We start from the raw sequence: 17,654 nt of genomic DNA, 5'->3' as shown, positions 1-17,654 counted from the left end.
AGTCCAGCTCCACGTGGCCTGATGTTACCGCCTGAGTATAGTAGAAATCTTTACTCTTCTGGCTGGAGGTGCATACTATACCAGGAAAACTTGATTTAGTTACTGAAAAAGCTGCTCTAACGCAGCTATCTGCTCTCACTTTTGACCAATGAAAATAGGATGTATAGCCTGATTCTTGAGACTGGTATTAATCTACTCAGTCACTGACTGGAATGTTGTAATAGTCACTTGAGCATTTATTAAATAAGATAATTGACTATCTATAGTGGAGACGTTAGTGAATGATTATAATAATAAGTGTGCCCCTCTCAGATCTATTGTCTATCAACATTATATGATCTGTTCAGTGACTTGTCTCGTATAGTAGATGAATCAGCGCCAGATACATTGTCTGCTCTGTAAATAATGGCAGAATGAATGCTTTATAAAAAGCCCGTGTAATATGGATTGTGGATGGGTAGATCATATTTAGGCAGCAGTTTGCACTTCACGTTTTCTTATATTTGTGATTTCTATTATTGGACATTATAGGAGTTTATTTTCAATTAATTAATAAAGGTTATTTTTTAACTCCAAACTAAGGAAACGTGTGAAACAATTTAATAATTCTTTCTGGAGGAAAACATTTATTACACGTTCAGTGAATGGGACGTGCTATAGAAGCAAATGAAAACAGACTGATGGAGATTGCTCCTTCATCCTCTTATTCACCCTTTTCAGGCTCAGCAGGGACCTTTTTTGGCTCTATCTAGTTTGCTTTTGGACCGATACAGCGCCATATCCTTGTACTTCTTCAGGGTTTTTTTTTGCTTCTCATAAGACGCCTTGTTCCCTGATGAATTGTTATTCCACATCTCTCCTAATTTCTTTGCCTCGTCCCCAATGGTCAGACCTGGCTGCTGCCCTCTGATTTCAGGAGGGAAGTTGGAGCAAAACAAGAAGAAACAGAGGGAGCATTTGGGTCCTTAAACTTTTTCACTCTTTCTCCTTTGGTGACTTGTAAGCTTTCATTTCACTTCCATAACCAACTTTGTCCGCTTTCTCCATGTCTTCACTTTTCTTTCGCTGTAGCAGCCATGGCCTTCCCCTGTTCCCTGCACTTACTGGAGAATTCTGCAAAGTTCTCACATGCATTAGGATGCACAGATGCATTTCCTTCTCTTCAAGTCTGTATAAAGTAAACAATAGAGTACACTATATTGTACACACAGCTGTATATATTGTACACCCTGCTCTATTATTATGGGCACTTATAATGCTGTTGATCAGTGCTGTGCTGATTGTGCAGTCTGTGCAGTATGTATGAGTCTGTGCAGTATATACAGCGGTGCTCTGTGTGTGGATTCTGCATTTTGTGTCTCCGCTTCTTCCTCAGTATTTCACCTTTTGCACAATAGTTGGTGTCAGATGTGTGAATTAATATTTCTGTGATCACACGGAATTTTTTCTGCTTTCTGATGGGGAGTGAGTCGCATTGTGAAGCCATCGCCTGAGCACAGCTCTTCCCTCCATTACAGGCCTCAGAGATAAAAGCTTCACAGAGGACAAGACACAATATTGTGCCGGAGATCGCACTCATCCTCCTCCGGGTGTGATCCACTAATGTGGAGACGTGTCCTCCCCCCAATACTCTGCACACACGGGATAGATTTATATTCCAGCTCCGGGAGGTGCAGGCAGCGGAGGCCATTGCCTGTGTTACCCTTCTGGGCTGTCAGCAGCTCCAGGTCGCCCCCACATCGTACAATCCGCTTCCTGCACGATATATATTGTAGTGAAGATCCCAGTGGTGGTGACAAGAGCCGGGAATAGGAGGACGAGCTCCCGCAGCAGGTTTATCTTCCCGGACACTCAGTGATGAGCAGATCGGGAGGACGGCGGCGCTGATCCCGGGATCCTCTGCGCTCTTTCCCGGCATCTCTGGCAGTGACGGCCACACACGCTCCGCGGAGATGATGGCGGAGGAGAAGTGATGGCGGAAGCTCCTCACCCGTCCGGCTGTAGCCGATAATATAGAGCTTTTATCCCGGGCAGGGAAGCACAAGGGGAGAGCGGAGCTTCACTGGGCTCAGCCGGGAGAAGGCGGGGCCTGTGCTCAGTTTCAGCCAATGAAAACTCAGGATGGTGCAGCGCAGCAACCAATCAGTGCGCAGTAAGACTGTATATATAACAGGCGCCTCCTGCTGCGGTCTCAGTGATTTCTCTCTCTCAGAAGATTTCTGTGATTACGTCCCGCTCAAACCATGGCAGAGACCGCACCGGCCGCCGCTCCTCCTCCCGCCGAACCGGCCGCCAAGTCTAAGAAGCAGCCTAAGAAATCCGGGGCCGCCAAGAAAAGCAGCAAATCCTCCGGTCCCAGCGCCTCCGAGCTGGTCATGAAAGCCGTGGCCGCTTCCAAGGAGCGCAGTGGGGTGTCTCTGGCCGCCCTGAAGAAGGTTCTGTCTGCCGGAGGATACGATGTGGAGAAGAATAACAGCCGCCTGAAGCTGGCCATCAAGGCTCTGGTCAACAAGGGCTCCCTGCTCCAGGTGAAGGGCAGCGGCGCCTCCGGGTCCTTCAAGCTGAACAAGAAGCAGGAGACGAAGGACAAAGCGGCCAAGAAGAAGCCAGCAGCTGCGGCCAAGCCTAAGAAGCCGGCAGCCAAGAAAGCGGCCAAATCTCCGAAGAAGCCCAAGAAGGCTCCGGCCGCGGCCAAGAAAAGCCCGAAAAAGGCCAAGAAGCCCGCAGCAGCCGCCAAGAAAGCGGCAAAGAGCCCCAAGAAGCCGAAGGCCGCTCCAAAGCCCAAGAAGGTGACGAAGAGTCCGGCTAAGAAGGCGGCAAAACCCAAAGCTGCCAAGAGTCCGGCTAAGAAGGCGACTAAAGCCAAGAAGCCCGCGGCCAAGAAATAAGCGGGAGCCGCTCTGTCCTCCTACCACAAAGGCTCTTCTCAGAGCCACCACCTTGTCCTGCAGAGCTGTATGATCAGTGCCACCACCTTGTCCTGCAGAGCTGTATGATCAGTGCCACTACCTTGTCCTGCAGAGCTGTATGATCAGTGCCACCACCTTGTCCTGCAGAGCTGTATGATCAGTGCCACCACCTTGTCCTGCAGAGCTGTATGATCAGTGCCACCACCTTGTCCTGCAGAGCTGTATGATCAGTGCCACCACCTTGTCCTGCAGAGCTGTATGATCAGTGCCACCACCTTGTCCTGCAGAGCTGTATGATCAGTGCCACCACCTTGTCCTGCAGAGCTGTATGATCAGTGCCACCACCTTGTCCTGCAGAGCTGTATGATCAGTGCCACCACCTTGTCCTGCAGAGCTGTGTGATCAGTGCCACCACCTTGTCCTGCAGAGCTGTATGATCAGAGCCACCACCTTGTCCTGCAGAGCTGTATGATCAGTGCCACCACCTTGTCCTGCAGAGCTGTATGATCAGTGTCACTACCTTGTCCTGCAGAGCTGTGTGATCAGTGCCACCACCTTGTCCTGCAGAGCTGTATGATCAGAGCCACCACCTTGTCCTGCAGAGCTGTATGATCAGTGCCACCACCTTGTCCTGCAGAGCTGTATGATCAGTGTCACTACCTTGTCCTGCAGAGCTGTGTGATCAGAGCCACCACCTTGTCCTGCAGAGCTGTATGATCAGTGTCACCACCTTGTCCTGCAGAGCTGTATGATCAATGCCACAACCTTGTCCTGCAGAGCTGTATGATCAGTGTCACCACCTTGTCCTGCAGAGCTGTATGATCAGTGTCATCACCTTGTTCCCTCTGTATAATCAGTGCCGGATAAATCGCTATTTGCGCTGTGATCTTGTGTACAGGGGTTTATACGGTTAACCCGGGGCTGGATGTCGGGAGCAGAGTTCTCGGGGGATGTAGTGATAATGCGGGGCTGCACTGTACAGCGCTGTGTGCGGGGAGATGAAGCTGCAGTTACATCGGTGGCTCCAGAGCCGCGTGTAGCCGGGATGTGACATCTGTTTGTTAGAGCGGCGGGAAAAGCGTGTGAGCTGCTGAGCGCATCATGGGAGGTGACAAGTGCAGGAGTGCTGAGGGGGAGGGACAAAAGGGGTTACAAAAGGGGCGGGGTTACCGAGGGGTATTTTAAAGGGCGGAGCTTCTTCTGATGAATGATTGGTCAGAGACATAGGATGATTATTGGCTGTGTAATTTTCTTTTGTGTGAAGTAACCAATAGGGTGCAGGGGGCGTGATTTACACAGGCCAATGAGGACACGCACAGGAGGATAAATACTCTGCTCCCGCTGTTCCTCTCATCACTTCTGTTTTTCTTTATACAGCGCTATGGCCAGAACTAAACAGACCGCCCGTAAATCCACCGGAGGGAAAGCTCCCCGCAAGCAGCTGGCCACTAAGGCCGCCAGGAAGAGCGCTCCCGCCACCGGCGGAGTGAAGAAGCCGCATCGCTACCGGCCGGGGACAGTCGCTCTCCGGGAGATCCGCCGCTACCAGAAATCCACCGAGCTGCTGATCCGGAAGCTTTCCTTCCAGCGCCTGGTGAGAGAGATCGCCCAGGACTTCAAGACCGATCTGCGCTTCCAGAGCTCGGCCGTCATGGCCCTGCAGGAGGCCAGCGAGGCTTATCTGGTGGGGCTGTTCGAGGACACCAACCTGTGCGCCATCCACGCCAAGAGGGTCACCATCATGCCCAAAGACATCCAGCTGGCCCGCCGCATCCGCGGGGAGAGGGCGTAGATCTGTCCCGCACCCCCGAGCACAACACAAAGGCTCTTTTCAGAGCCACCAAATCCTCCCTCAGACGAGCTGATTCCCGGCCTCTGATTCTGCTTTCCCGCGGTCTCTGTACATCTGACGGGCGGCGCTGCCGAGTCTCCTGTTTTCTCTGCTTCTTCAGCACAACCCGCACTGTCCGCCTGTGTCTGGATTATTATTATGGTGGTTTCTTACCATCTGTCCTTTCACTAGGAGCGGCTCAATGTGCGGCGCAGTTGGGGCTGATGTCGGAGCTGCTTTATTCCCCGTATAATCTCATGTCTTCCAGACCGCTCTATTGTAAGTCTTTTCTCAGCCGCCCCTGATCCTGGAGACGCTACAATTCCTGCTGTGTCGGGTGCAGTGATCGGATTGTGTGACGCTGGAGCAGGAGATGCTGTGGCGATGGATTTACTCCCCGCGGCTCCGGTCCCGTCAGGATCAGTGAAGGACGGAGGAAAGTTCCGCAGCGATGTTCATGCGCCCTGTGATGCGGTTATTGGGATCCGGTGTGTGATGTCGGGGGCTGTGGGATCTGTAGATGTTCCAGGGGGATCCTCACTCCAGATCGCTGTTCTGCTTGGAGAATATCTGCAGGTCGGGCGGAGATTGTATCGGGCTGTGATTTCGCGCTGCTCAAATAGTGCCGTGTTTGTAATTCGTTAAGACTTGTGAGAAAGAGAAACAACTTCAGCATCTGCAGATCGCTCAGATCTGTGTCGGGCGCTGGGAATCGTCGGATTGTAGAAATCTCATCAGAACGTCCGCCCTGAGGCCGCGTGTTATACACGGATGGCGACAAAGACCGGGAGGAGCTATCGGCCACTGAGCGGGAAGTTCAAATTCGGTTTTCATCCAATCATCACTTTGCAGCAAGTTTCCAGCTCCATGGACAGAAAAATATTTATTGTCTCCTGTTATATAACACAATATGGCAGTATGCAACAGTACTTGTAGGTATACAGGATTATATGAGGACTATACACATTAGTACTATATGGGCGTATAGATCAATTTGTTGTATGTACAGTATATGGGAGTGGCATGTGGGACTGTACAGCAGTAATATTTATGGCACTATATGGGGGTTATATAACAGTATATGGAGATATTCGGAATAATATTGGAATATACAGCACTATATGAGGTTTACTGGAATGAAGGTTGTGTCTATATTTAACATAACGCGGTAGAAGCGGGAAAATAACCGGACAATGAGCGGGAAATTCAAAATCACTAACAGTTCTGCGCTCAGCCAATCAGCAGAGGATGGGCGGAGCTGACGATGCAAATATTCCGCCTTGGTAATACGTCATTTTCCTGTTTTCTTTCTACGTGGAAGATGTCTGGACGTGGCAAAGGAGGGAAAGGTCTGGGGAAGGGCGGCGCCAAGCGGCACAGGAAGGTTCTCCGGGACAACATCCAGGGCATCACCAAGCCCGCCATCCGCCGTCTCGCCCGCAGAGGAGGCGTCAAGCGCATCTCCGGCCTCATCTATGAGGAGACTCGCGGCGTCCTGAAAGTCTTCCTGGAGAACGTGATCCGTGACGCCGTCACCTACACCGAGCACGCCAAGAGGAAGACCGTCACCGCCATGGACGTGGTGTACGCGCTCAAGCGCCAGGGCCGCACTCTACGGCTTCGGGGGTTAATTCTGCTCTATCCTGACACAAAGGCTCTTTTCAGAGCCGCCCACATTATCTGAGAAGAAGCTACAGCTCCTGCTGCCGGGGGAGGGGCGGGAGAGTGGTGCTGCGCTCGATCACTGCAGTCTGATACTCTGAGGCGGGTGGGAATATCGCGAGCAATAAGGGGTTAACAACGTCTGTGGGAATAATGCTAATACGTTTTCGAATCTATGTTGAATAGAGCAATGAATTGGTACAAAGGGTTAACACTGTAGGCGGGGCGTGTAACTTACTATTGATTGGCTGGGTATTGGATATGAATCCTCCGCTTAGTGGTGCTGTGCTGTTCCTGTTGCCTTAGAAGACGCGGGTACTGAGGGGTTAACACTGGGCGGAGCTAGAACTTTGCTGAACGTGAAGTTCCCGCACAATGGCTCATCCCTCTATGTCCTGTGTAACACGCGGTGTCGGGCGGGAGGGTGTCATCTGCTCCTGTGGAGCTGGGAGTGAAGATCCGCTGTATTTATGGGTATTCAGCACTTCTTGGAGATGGTATAGGAGTATTTAACGCTCTGGGGGTGAACATGTGGCGGTATACCGCTCTATATGGAGAGAGGAGAATTCCAGATGAACTGCGGTGGGAAGGACTGGCCCTTTATTTATTTGTACTTGGATCCATGTTTTTAAGAATTGAAAATAAACGTGTTTTCTATTCATCTGGACGCGCTGCTGGAATTCTCCATCACATGCTGTGGACTCCCGGATCGCTGACATTCAGCCCTTGCACCTTCTGGAGTTTCCTGGAATTCACACTGAGCTAAAAAAAAACAAAAAAAACCCTTTCTTTGCTGCACATGGAGGTATATTGCACTGTACTAGGAGAATCACAGCATATCTATATTATACAGCTCTAGATATAGGGCGCACACACCACTTTATTAGTTGCCTCCATATAGTGCTGCATGCGCCATTGAAATTGCTGTATATTAATACATTGCGCGGCCACATGGGGCCCTAACACTGGGTCGTCCTGCACTAGTGAAGTCATCAGGAGCCGCTGGAAGAGGAGCATCTGCCCACATTATACCCACCTAATGCCCGGTGCCATCATCGGCCGTTACTCTGCGCCTCCCGCTACAGGACATGGGATGGGATCGCGAGTGCGAATAAGAGAACGCGAGTCCCAAACCAGATCATAAACCTAAATAATTTTACCACTGCAAAGAGTATGCGCTTTACAAACTGTGTCCACCTAAATAGATTGGATTATTCCCTCCGTGCATTGTGGTGTTCATATGACAAAGCACAATCACAGCAGAGATGAGCGGCGCCAGCTCCTGTGAGGACGGGGTCAGCTCCTGTGAGGACGGGGCCAGCTCCTGTGAGGACGGGGCCGGCTCCTGTGAGGACGGGGCCAGCTCCTGTGAGGACGGGGTGGTGGCTCTTAGAAGAGCCTTTGTGTTGTGGAGGATGCGGGGTCAGCGGCGTCACTTGCCCTTCTTGCTGCTCTCCGTCTTCTTGGGCAGCAGCACGGCCTGGATGTTGGGCAGGACGCCTCCCTGGGCGATGGTCACCCCACCCAGCAGCCTGTTCAGCTCCTCGTCATTGCGCACGGCCAGCTGCAGGTGCCGGGGGATGATGCGGGTCTTCTTGTTGTCCCGGGCGGCATTGCCGGCCAATTCCAGGATCTCAGCGGTCAGATACTCCAGCACAGCGGCCAGATAGACCGGAGCGCCGGCGCCCACCCTCTCGGCGTAGTTGCCCTTGCGGAGAAGCCTGTGCACACGACCGACCGGGAACTGCAGTCCTGCCCGGGATGAGCGGGTCTTGGCCTTAGCTCGGGTCTTCCCTCCTTGTTTGCCGCGTCCAGACATGTTACTCTAACCGTTCAAATATCAGCAGATAGAAAAATCAAATGTGAGGATTGTGCCGGCTCCGGAGTGTTTTATAAGCTACTGCTCCGCCCTCCTCACCTGTCATTGACTCACTCTGAAGTCATCCATGTAAATGAGACTTGTGGATCCATCAATAAGCTGCAGGGGGCGGTGATCATGACGTTTACACTGGTCACATGCCTTTGTCACCCAATAGAGCAGCGATGTGCCAGCAGTGCTCATTTGCATGGCCGGGCTATAAATACGGCCGCTCTGGGAGGAGCAGGATCATTATTCTTTCTCCAGTGAAGAGATCTTTCTGCTCTCATCATGCCTGATCCCGCCAAGTCCGCCCCAGCGCCCAAGAAGGGCTCCAAGAAAGCCGTGACCAAGACTCAGAAGAAGGACGGTAAGAAGCGGAGGAAGAGCCGGAAGGAGAGCTATGCCATCTACGTGTACAAGGTGCTGAAGCAGGTGCACCCCGACACCGGCATCTCCTCCAAGGCCATGGGCATCATGAACTGCTTCGTCGGTGACATCTTCGAGCGCATCGCAGGGGAAGCCTCCCGCCTGGCGCACTACAACAAGCGCCACACCATCACCTCCCGGGAGATCCAGACCGCCGTGCGCCTGCTGCTGCCCGGAGAGCTGGCCAAGCACGCCGTGTCCGAGGGCACCAAGGCCGTCACCAAGTACACCAGCGCCAAGTGATCAGCACCGCTGCTCCGCACCACAAAGGCTCTTCTAAGAGCCGCCACACTGTCTACAGCAGGGCTCCATACCGGAGAAACTGAGTATACAGCACAATAACGCGGTATATAGGGTTATAATTAGACTATACAGCACTTTTTTTTTTATATAGATGTGTAGCACAATATTGCGGTATACAGGACTAGATTAGGAATATACTGCACTATACAGAGCTATGGGGTTATATGGCAATGTCAGCATACAAAGCTATTTGGAAATATATGGCGATAACCGTATTATATGGGGATATATAGCAGTATATGGATGTTTACTAGACAATAAGTGGACAATGAGCGGGAGTTTTAAAATCTTTAACAGTTCTGCGCTCAGCCAATCAGAGGAGGGGGCGGAGCTGATAATGCCCTTCGGAATCGCTACATCTCTGTTCTCTTTCCACAATTGTTCTACCGTATGTAATGAAACTGTGCGCTCGATTACTGCAGTCTGTGCTGCTCTAGAGGCGGCTTTTGAACATCGCGGGAATTAACGGGTTAACACACAGCGTCTATGGGCGGAGCCAAAGCTTTATTGATTGACTGAGCGCTGAATGTGAATTTTGAGAGTTTCCGCTCTTTGTTGTCGGTAACACGCGGTGATTCGGGTGATCTTCTCAGGCCGGGAGTGATTGATACGGTCACGCTATATTGCTGTATACAGCGCTGTATGGATTTTTCATATTATAATACTGGACTGTTTTGGAGTAAAACTGAATATTACTGTGATAAAGCTTTAAATGGGTGTAAATAGTACAATATGGGATGTAGACAACATGGAAGGTGCACAGCAGTATGTATGGATGTATATGGGGAGCACTCAGGAGTATATGGCCCTGTATGGATGTATATGGGGAGCTCTCAGGAGTATATGGCCCTGTATGGATGTATATGGGGAGCACTCGGGACTATATGGCCCTGTATGGATGTATATGGGGAGCACTCGGGAGTATATGGCCCTGTATGGATGTATATCGGGAGCACTCAGCAGTATATGGCCCTGTATGGATGTATATGGGGATCACTCAGCAGTATATGGCCCTGTATGGATGTATATGGGGAGCAATCGGGAGTATATGGCCCTGTATGGATGTATATGGGGAGCACTCAGCAGTATATGACCCTGTATGGATGTATATGGGGAGCAATCGGGAGTATATGGCCCTGTATGGATGTATATGGGGAGCACTCAGCAGTATATGACCCTGTATGGATGTATATGGGGATCACTCAGCAGTATATGGCCCTGTATGGCTGTATATGGGGAGCAATCGGGAGTATATGGCCCTGTATGGATGTATATGGGGAGCAATCGGAAGTATATGGCCTTGTATGGATGTATATGGTGAGCTCTCAGGAGTATATGGCCCTGTATGGATGGATATGGGGAGCACTCAGGAGTATATGGCCTTGTATGGATGTATATGGGGAGCACTCGGGAGTATATGGCCCTGTATGGATGTATATGGGGAGCACTCAGGAGTATATGGCCTTGTATGGATGTATATGGGGAGCACTCAGGAGTATATGGCCTTGTATGGATGTATATGGGGAGCTCTCAGGAGTATATGGGGGTAACAGACCTATGTGTGGCCCTGCTGTGTAATTATACAATGTGAGGCTGCTGCTGTAGAGAGGAGCGGATGTGGTGATATTCGGGCTGTGAACTCCGGTGACCTGATTGCCGGCTGCCCTGCCGCCGTGTCCCGCAATCCGGCAGAGGTGACCGGCGGTCACATGATACCCCGGGAGTCTCCAGGTGTGAACTCCGGTGACTTCAGTGACGTCACCGCTGCTCATAGCCGAGGGCTCCAGCTGCTGTCAGTGTCCCAGAGGCTGTAGTGATCGGTCACGTTTTCCTTCACTACAGCATCATGATGTAGCAGAACCGAGGATCCTCGTGGGTTGTGTGGATTATGGCGGACCTGCGGGGGTGAACGAGGGTGTGCGCATATTTTATTTCAAATAAAGCATTTCTCTCGTGTTTGTGCTTTTCTTTTGACCTATAGGGTTGAATATGGTGGATCTCATTTGCGCCTCCCCATTACTATCCTAGGGCTTGAGGCAGGTTTGTTTTTTTGTCAAATCACAGCTGACATTAACTCCTTATATTACTCCAATAGCCACACATATTCTATATGTTCTTTATCTATCCTTTATAATTTTTCTATCTTTTCTAGTTATCTATCCATTATCCTATCATATTTTGTCTCCTCTAAAAAAACCGCATTAACAAAAACAAGGCAAAAACGCAACGTCATTAACGATGCTGAAGTTGGTTTCTTATTTATCAGTTTCTTATTCGGCAATTTAATGTTTTCAGTTTTTTACATTTTTAACAACAAAAATAACACATGACAATAATGAAATACAACTCACTGATGTGCCCTAACATAAATACACTTCAAATCAGCAGCAAAAATTATAAAACTGGCAAAAAAAATGGGCATCGAAGTATGTTATTGAAAGGGTTAAATGGCTTTCGGCCACTAATCTAGCACCACAATTGCGTATTTAGTGGTGCCCCTAATCAAATCCAAGTGACTCGAGCCTGGCTCAAAAGGGTACTGGCATCAAATTGGGCACACAGCCAATTTTCACAAATTTGAATAAGTAACTGGTGTTTTTGAGGGGTTAAATGGCTTTGAGCCACTGATCTCACCCCACATTTACATATCTAGTAATGCCACACATCAAATTCAGATCACTTCAGCCTGGCCCAAACAGGTTCTGGGCATCAGAACTGGCATCAAAGTGGGCAAAACCACAGTTTTCATAGATTGCCCACTTTGATGCCAGTCCTGATGCCCATAACCCCTTTGGGCTAGGCTGGAGTGATCTGAATTTGATTAGGGGCATCACTAGATATGTAAACATGGTCTGCGATCCGTGGCACAAAGCCATTTAACACTTTCACTAACATACTTCAGTGCTCACTTTGATGGCCATTTTTTTGCCAGTTTTAAAATGTTTGCAGCAGATTTTAAGTGCTTTTATATTAGGGCACATCAGTGCATTGTATTTTATTATTGTGATGTGTTATTTTTGTTGTTAAATCTGTAAAAAAATGAAAATACTAAATTGCTGAATAAGAAAGTGGATGAACAAGAAACCAACTTCAGCATCGTTCATCATTACGAGTTTTGTGGGGTTTTTTTTTTACATTTCCAGGCTCTCTGTGACAAGGTGTCAGTTTTAGTTGCAGTTTCGGCGCCATTAAAACTGCAGCGTGCGCAGATAGCCTTAAGGTACCGTCACACATAACGAGATCGCTAGCGAGATCGCAGCTGAGTCACCGTTTGGTGACGCAGTAGCGATCCCGTTAGCGACCTCGTTATGTGTGACATCTACCAGCGATCAGGCCCCTGCTGTGAGATCTCTAGTCGTTGCAGAATGGTCCAGGCCATTTTCTTCAAAGGCGATGCCCTGCTGGGCAGGACACATCGCTGTGTGACACTGTGTGACAGGGTGACAGTGACTGCTGAGATCGTTATACAGGTCGCTACTGCGATCTGTATTGTTCTGTATCGCTGGTAAGATATGACTGTGTGACATCTCACCTACGACCTCCCAGCGACTTACCAGCGATCCCTATCAGGTCGCATCGTTTTCGGGATCGCAGGTAAGTCGTTATGTGTGAAGGTACCTTAAGCGTCTGTTTGGGGATCTAATCTGATGTCGCCTATAGGCGGAGCCAGAGCCATACTCCGTGCTGATTTGCTGAGAGTTTCTCCCACTCTTTGTTCTTTATATCAGACGTCCTTACACCGCGGGTCACAAAGTTCTTTTCAGCGCAATATGGAGTCTGTGCAGCAAAACAAGAAATTCCCCCATCACTAACAGCAACATATGGACCCATACTGCTCTATAGGAAGGCTATACAGTGCTATATGGGGTGCATGTGTAGCGCCCCTGAGGCTTCAATCACCACAGGGTACTGCGCCTCACCAGAGGTGCAGTATTCATCCCGGGTAAGGAGGAGATCAGTGACGGTCATTCGCAATCCACAAACATACATAAATCAGTTGCCCTCTCACCGGGATGGGGTTAGGGTAGGGTCATTTAGGATGGTCACGACATCGTCTGAGCCCTCCCATCCACTAGGTCAGATGCTCAGGCAGGCGGGGCAACTGATCTGGGGAGAGAGGAGCCACATACACATACAACAGTCGAGAAACCACTGGGAACCAAGTGAGACGCAGGAGAACACGGTCACTGAGGGGTGAAGGTCATAGCTCCCTCAGGACCGGCACACATCTCAGGGTGCAGTGCCCTAGGCTGGTGGGCACTTCACGACCTGCCAGCAGAATCCCCCGGGCAGAAGATTATAATTCTTGTGGCTCACAACAGTGCACGGGGCAAAGCAGCACATAGAGCCAGGAGCTGTGACCAGTGGCGTAACTAGAGTTTGATGCGCCCCGGTGGAAAGTTCAGACCTTGCCCCCTCTCTACGTACACTGACACTTGGGGTACGGAACAATGACACTGAAACTCTGGGTACGGGATAATGACACAAACACTTGTCTCTTACCCTCAGCACCCAAATTTCCCATGATCTGAAATCCCTCTATCAGCAACCAGCCTTCTTATGTTCTGATAGCCATCTTGTCCTTGGCACCCAACTTCTCCATGCTCTGTTATACATCTTTCCTACAGCACCCAACTTTCCAATATCAGAGCATGGGAAAGCTGGGTGATGAGAGATGTATAGCAGAGCATGGGAAAGCTGGGTGCTGAGAGATGTATAGCAGAGCATGGGAAAGCTGGGTGCTGAGAGATGTATAGCAGAGCATGGGAAAGCTGGGTGCTGAGAGATGTATAGCAGAGCATGGGAAAGCTGGGTGACGAGAGAAAGCCCTTTTCCCCAGCACAAAACATTCCCATCCCATGCTATTATCTTTGTCCCCCCTCGTATATAATTCTCCAAATACTATAATGGCCCCCACATAGCCTTCCATATAGTATAAAGGGTCCCACATAACCCTTCATATATTAGAATGCAGCTCCATAGTCCTCCATGTATTATAATGCATTTCCCATAGTCCTCCATATATTATACTGCACCACAGACCTCCATGTTTTATAATTCACCCCAGGCCTTCATGTATAATGCTGCCAGCCCCCCATGCTCCATGTGTAATGCTGCCCTCCTACCCATGGCCTCTGTCCACCGGCCATCGTGTACGCATTGATTTTTAACCCCCCCCCTAAAAAAACAAGCTCTTACCTCTCTCTTCAGTCCCCCCCGCTGCTCTGTGCTCACCTCTCCTCGTTTCACCGCAGCTCCACACTCACCTCTGTCCTCGTTCCCCCGCTGCTGCTCCAAAACTATTTTTAGGTGTATTTTACTTTAAGGGAATGTGTCACATACATTTTTTAAACTGATTGAAACCAGATTGTGATTATTTTTATAATCTGTATTTCTGGTTGCAGATTTTTGTATTCTGTTTTCAGTACATTTATGGTTGCTGCTCTCCTGTTTTGAGATATAGACATTAGCCAGTCACATAGGCATATATATACATTACAAGTAGAGATGAGCCGATTCGTAGAAGTTTGGTTTCGCCAGGTTCGGACGCAGTTTAGTTAAAAGTTTGGTTGAAGACCCAGACCTGACCGAGGACACAAAACTCCATGTAAGTCAATGGCGATCCAAACTTCTGTGCAGTTAAATTGTCGTAGTATTTGCTGGGGGGCTGCAGAAGGATGAAAAATGGCAGCAAATGCTATACAAACATATACGTATGAAATAAATAAAATAAAATTGATGTGAGGTCTAGCTTTTCTTGATAACCAGCACAGGTAAGGCAGACAACTGTGGGATGCTACCTTCACCTGTTTGCTTTTCCTTGGCTGGTTATCAAAAATAGATGGGATCCCATCCTGATTTTGTACATTATTTAAAAAAAACGGCATGGCCTCTTACCTATTTTTGATAAATAGCCAAGGTGAAGCATACAGCTGGGGGCTGGTATTATCAAGCTGGGAAGAGCCATGTTTATTTGACCCTTCCCAGCCTACAAATAGTAGCCTGCAGTCATCCCAGAAGTGGTGCATCCATTAAATGCACAGATTCTGCCGCTTTCCCCAGTTCTTCCTGATTATCCTGGTGCTGTGACAATCGGGGTAATACTTTTGGTGTTGATATCAGCTGTGAATTGACAAATGGCATCATGCCCAGGTGTTAGCAATGGAAAGGCGACTATCAGACACTCCTGTCATGTTAACTGTTAAGGTTCCTAAACCTCTCCCCACCATCAGTAGCACAGAGATGGAGATCGCATGGGGACTATCTGATCTGGCTGAAAGCTAGGTATTTACGACTCGGGTGATGGTAGCTACAACCAAACTAGTGCACACAGAAACATCTCTTTGTTCTTTTGGAGGGAAAAGAAAACTATTAAAACAGTTGTTAGATGCCACTTAATGCTGGAAAAATGAAAACCATATTGCCAAAATCCCTGCGGAGCCCTGAATCCAGCGCGCCGTTTGGCTTTACTAGGACATAGCAGGTATCACGACAAATGGGTGTTGGCCACGAAAATCATGCTAGATATTTTGTGTTTGGTATCTATGTGAATGTTAAATCGAGATATACAATATGACGCTAATATCTTTTACCTGTGTGGCCCAGGGGCAAAGATATGTAAAAAACTAGAATTAGCTCATTTCTCTGACCCCTTGGCACAGCCCACAAGGTATCATAAAATGAGGTCACAGGTGGGAGGGTGAGCTGAGGTCATAAAAGTCCGAAACTTATTCTTAGAGGTTGTCAGTTGAGGAAGGTGCAGCTAGGCTGTGGTGCAGCCCGCTTGGTTCTTGTTCTAGGGACCTGTCCCCCCCTGAATTCGGATGTCACATCTATGGCAAAAATTTAGTAAGTTTCACGTTTATCCCTTTTATTTTTATATAACTGTCTTTATGTAATTGTAATATCTTGTATATTTTATAAACACTGCCTATTTTCGGATTAAATATACAGTGTGTCCACCCGTATCCTGTTTACCGCCATTAACTTAAGAACTATAGGCATAGAAGTGGTGTCTAGGTATAGTAAAGTATCCATGCGCTACGCAATGAAACCACCTATAGCGCCACCTGGTGGAAAACAATGGAGTGAGCATTTTTATCTCGAAAACGTAACGAGATAGATAAAAAAAGTGAATTACAAAGTTGTAGGTCCTCATCAATTTAATACGAATCGATACCTTGCATACAGAAATGCTATGATATGAAACCCATGACCCCCCCAAAACATTGAATGCTGGTCACGCATATGGCACTCATTAGTTGTCCCCGTCAGCTGCAATGCACATCTGGGCTCTGGACAACATACTGTATCTTACTACACGTTGTGCAATATGGTAGGTGACATGTTTGCACAAGCATCTGTAATACGTGGTCGTAGGTCCTGCAATGTTGGTGGAGGGGTCGCATACACCTGCTGTTTGATGTGACCTCACAGAAAGAAGTATAATGGGGTCAGGTCAGGTGAGCGTGGAGGCCACTCCACACAGCCACCATACCCAATGACTTGTAGTAAGGTCTCCATGAGGTATCGCTTCACGTCCGCAGCCTTGTGAGTTTTACACGTTCTAATCATAGCATTTCTGTACGCAAGATGTCGATTCGAATTGAATTGATGATGTCCTACAACTTTTTAATTCTCTTTTTTTCTCTATCTCGTTCCGTTTTCAAAATAAAAATGCTAAGTTCGTTGTTTTCCACCAGGTGGCGCTATAGGTGGTTTCATTGTGTAGCGCATGAATACTTTACTATACCTAGACACCACTTCTATGCCTATAGCTGCCGCCATTCTCAAGTTAATGGTGGTGCACAGGATATGGGTGGACACACTGTATAAAATGTAATAGTTGTTTTCCTCCTGTTCTATGCACAAATCAAAACCCGTTCAAAGAGCCTTATGCTATCTGTAATGGGTGTCCGAACTACCTGTAGAAAGTTTTGGTGGTGACAGCGGAATTATTGTGTATAATTGTTGGGGTGCCATCAGCAAGGTGTACCGAGGTATATACAGTATATATATATATATATATATATATATATATATATACATATGTTACACCTCATGGCTCTCCTGTGGCAAGGAATGATGCGGCCTTCCATTCCTTGCCTCCCACGAGCCCTCCTGTTCAGCAGCGCCAAAGGTCTGGGAGACTGCGCAGTGTACAGGAGATGCCTGCTCAGAGAGGCAGCAGAAGTGTTACACCTAGTGGTTCTCCTGTTGCAAGGAATGAGACGGTCTCCCATTCCTTGCCTGCCACGGGTCCTCCTGTTCAGCAGTGCAGAAGGTCGGAGAGGTTGCACAGTGTGCAGAAGTTATCTGGTCAGGGAAGCAGCAAGACTTCCCTTATCTCTGCACATGGTGAGACCGAGGATCCCGCCTCCATGTCCCAGAGGCAGGAAGTGAGCATGTGCCCCACGTGACGTCTTCTGATTCGCTCACTGATATCACACGGCCTGATGACGAGGGAGGTGATGAGGTGAATCCTGACTGGCCGGGCTGGGACGCCGTGGACCCTGATTGGGTCAAGTCCATCATCTTCACCTCACGCCCGCCCTCGGGTGGAGCTGTACCTCCTTAAAAGCTCCTCCTGCCAACATGGCAGCGTGCGACTGTCCTCTATTGTTGTATGACTGGCAGCGTGCTGCCACGCTGCTGTGCAGTC

The 17,654-nt window shown here is 48.9% G+C and overlaps 2 protein-coding genes across 3 annotated transcripts; both read left to right on the top strand.

The window, feature by feature from the left end:
- Window positions 1–2,240: 2,240 nt before the first annotated feature.
- Window positions 2,241–6,340, top strand: LOC142301035 (histone H1.2-like). Of its 2 annotated transcripts, XM_075342053.1 has the most exons (2): window positions 2,241–2,869; window positions 6,158–6,340. In XM_075342053.1, exons 1-2 carry the CDS (start codon window positions 2,244–2,246, stop codon window positions 6,237–6,239), a joined length of 708 nt encoding a protein of 235 aa, XP_075198168.1. In that variant the 5' UTR covers window positions 2,241–2,243; the 3' UTR covers window positions 6,240–6,340. The 2 variants fall into 2 exon arrangements, with proteins under 2 accessions (XP_075198168.1, XP_075198169.1); XM_075342054.1 differs by lacking the exon at window positions 6,158–6,340 and having other exon boundaries at window positions 2,241–2,888.
- A 2,196-nt stretch (window positions 6,341–8,536) lies between these two features.
- On the top strand, window positions 8,537–8,946 carry LOC142301034 (histone H2B 1.1). The gene has a single exon (XM_075342052.1). The coding sequence runs from the start codon at window positions 8,552–8,554 to the stop codon at window positions 8,930–8,932; it is 381 nt and encodes a 126-aa protein (XP_075198167.1). The 5' UTR covers window positions 8,537–8,551; the 3' UTR covers window positions 8,933–8,946.
- The last annotated feature ends 8,708 nt before the right edge of the window (window positions 8,947–17,654 follow it).

The sequence above is a fragment of the Anomaloglossus baeobatrachus genome, chromosome 4 (assembly GCF_048569485.1).
Source record: "Anomaloglossus baeobatrachus isolate aAnoBae1 chromosome 4, aAnoBae1.hap1, whole genome shotgun sequence".
Taxonomy (NCBI): domain Eukaryota; kingdom Metazoa; phylum Chordata; class Amphibia; order Anura; family Aromobatidae; genus Anomaloglossus; species Anomaloglossus baeobatrachus.
The sequence above is the reverse complement of the archived record's forward strand: the minus strand, read 5'-3'. Positions and strand labels throughout refer to the sequence as shown.

Excerpts from the sequence above, each read along its gene's own strand:
- LOC142301034 (XM_075342052.1), top strand. The coding sequence starts at position 8,552 with ATGCCTGATCCCGCCAAGTCCGCCCCAGCGCCCAAGAAGGGCTCCAAG.
- LOC142301035 (XM_075342053.1), top strand. The coding sequence starts at position 2,244 with ATGGCAGAGACCGCACCGGCCGCCGCTCCTCCTCCCGCCGAACCGGCC. Across the intron at positions 2,870-6,157 it reads AAGGCGACTAAAGCCAAGAA|CCCGCCATCCGCCGTCTCGC; the intron begins GCCCGCGGCCAA and ends GGCATCACCAAG.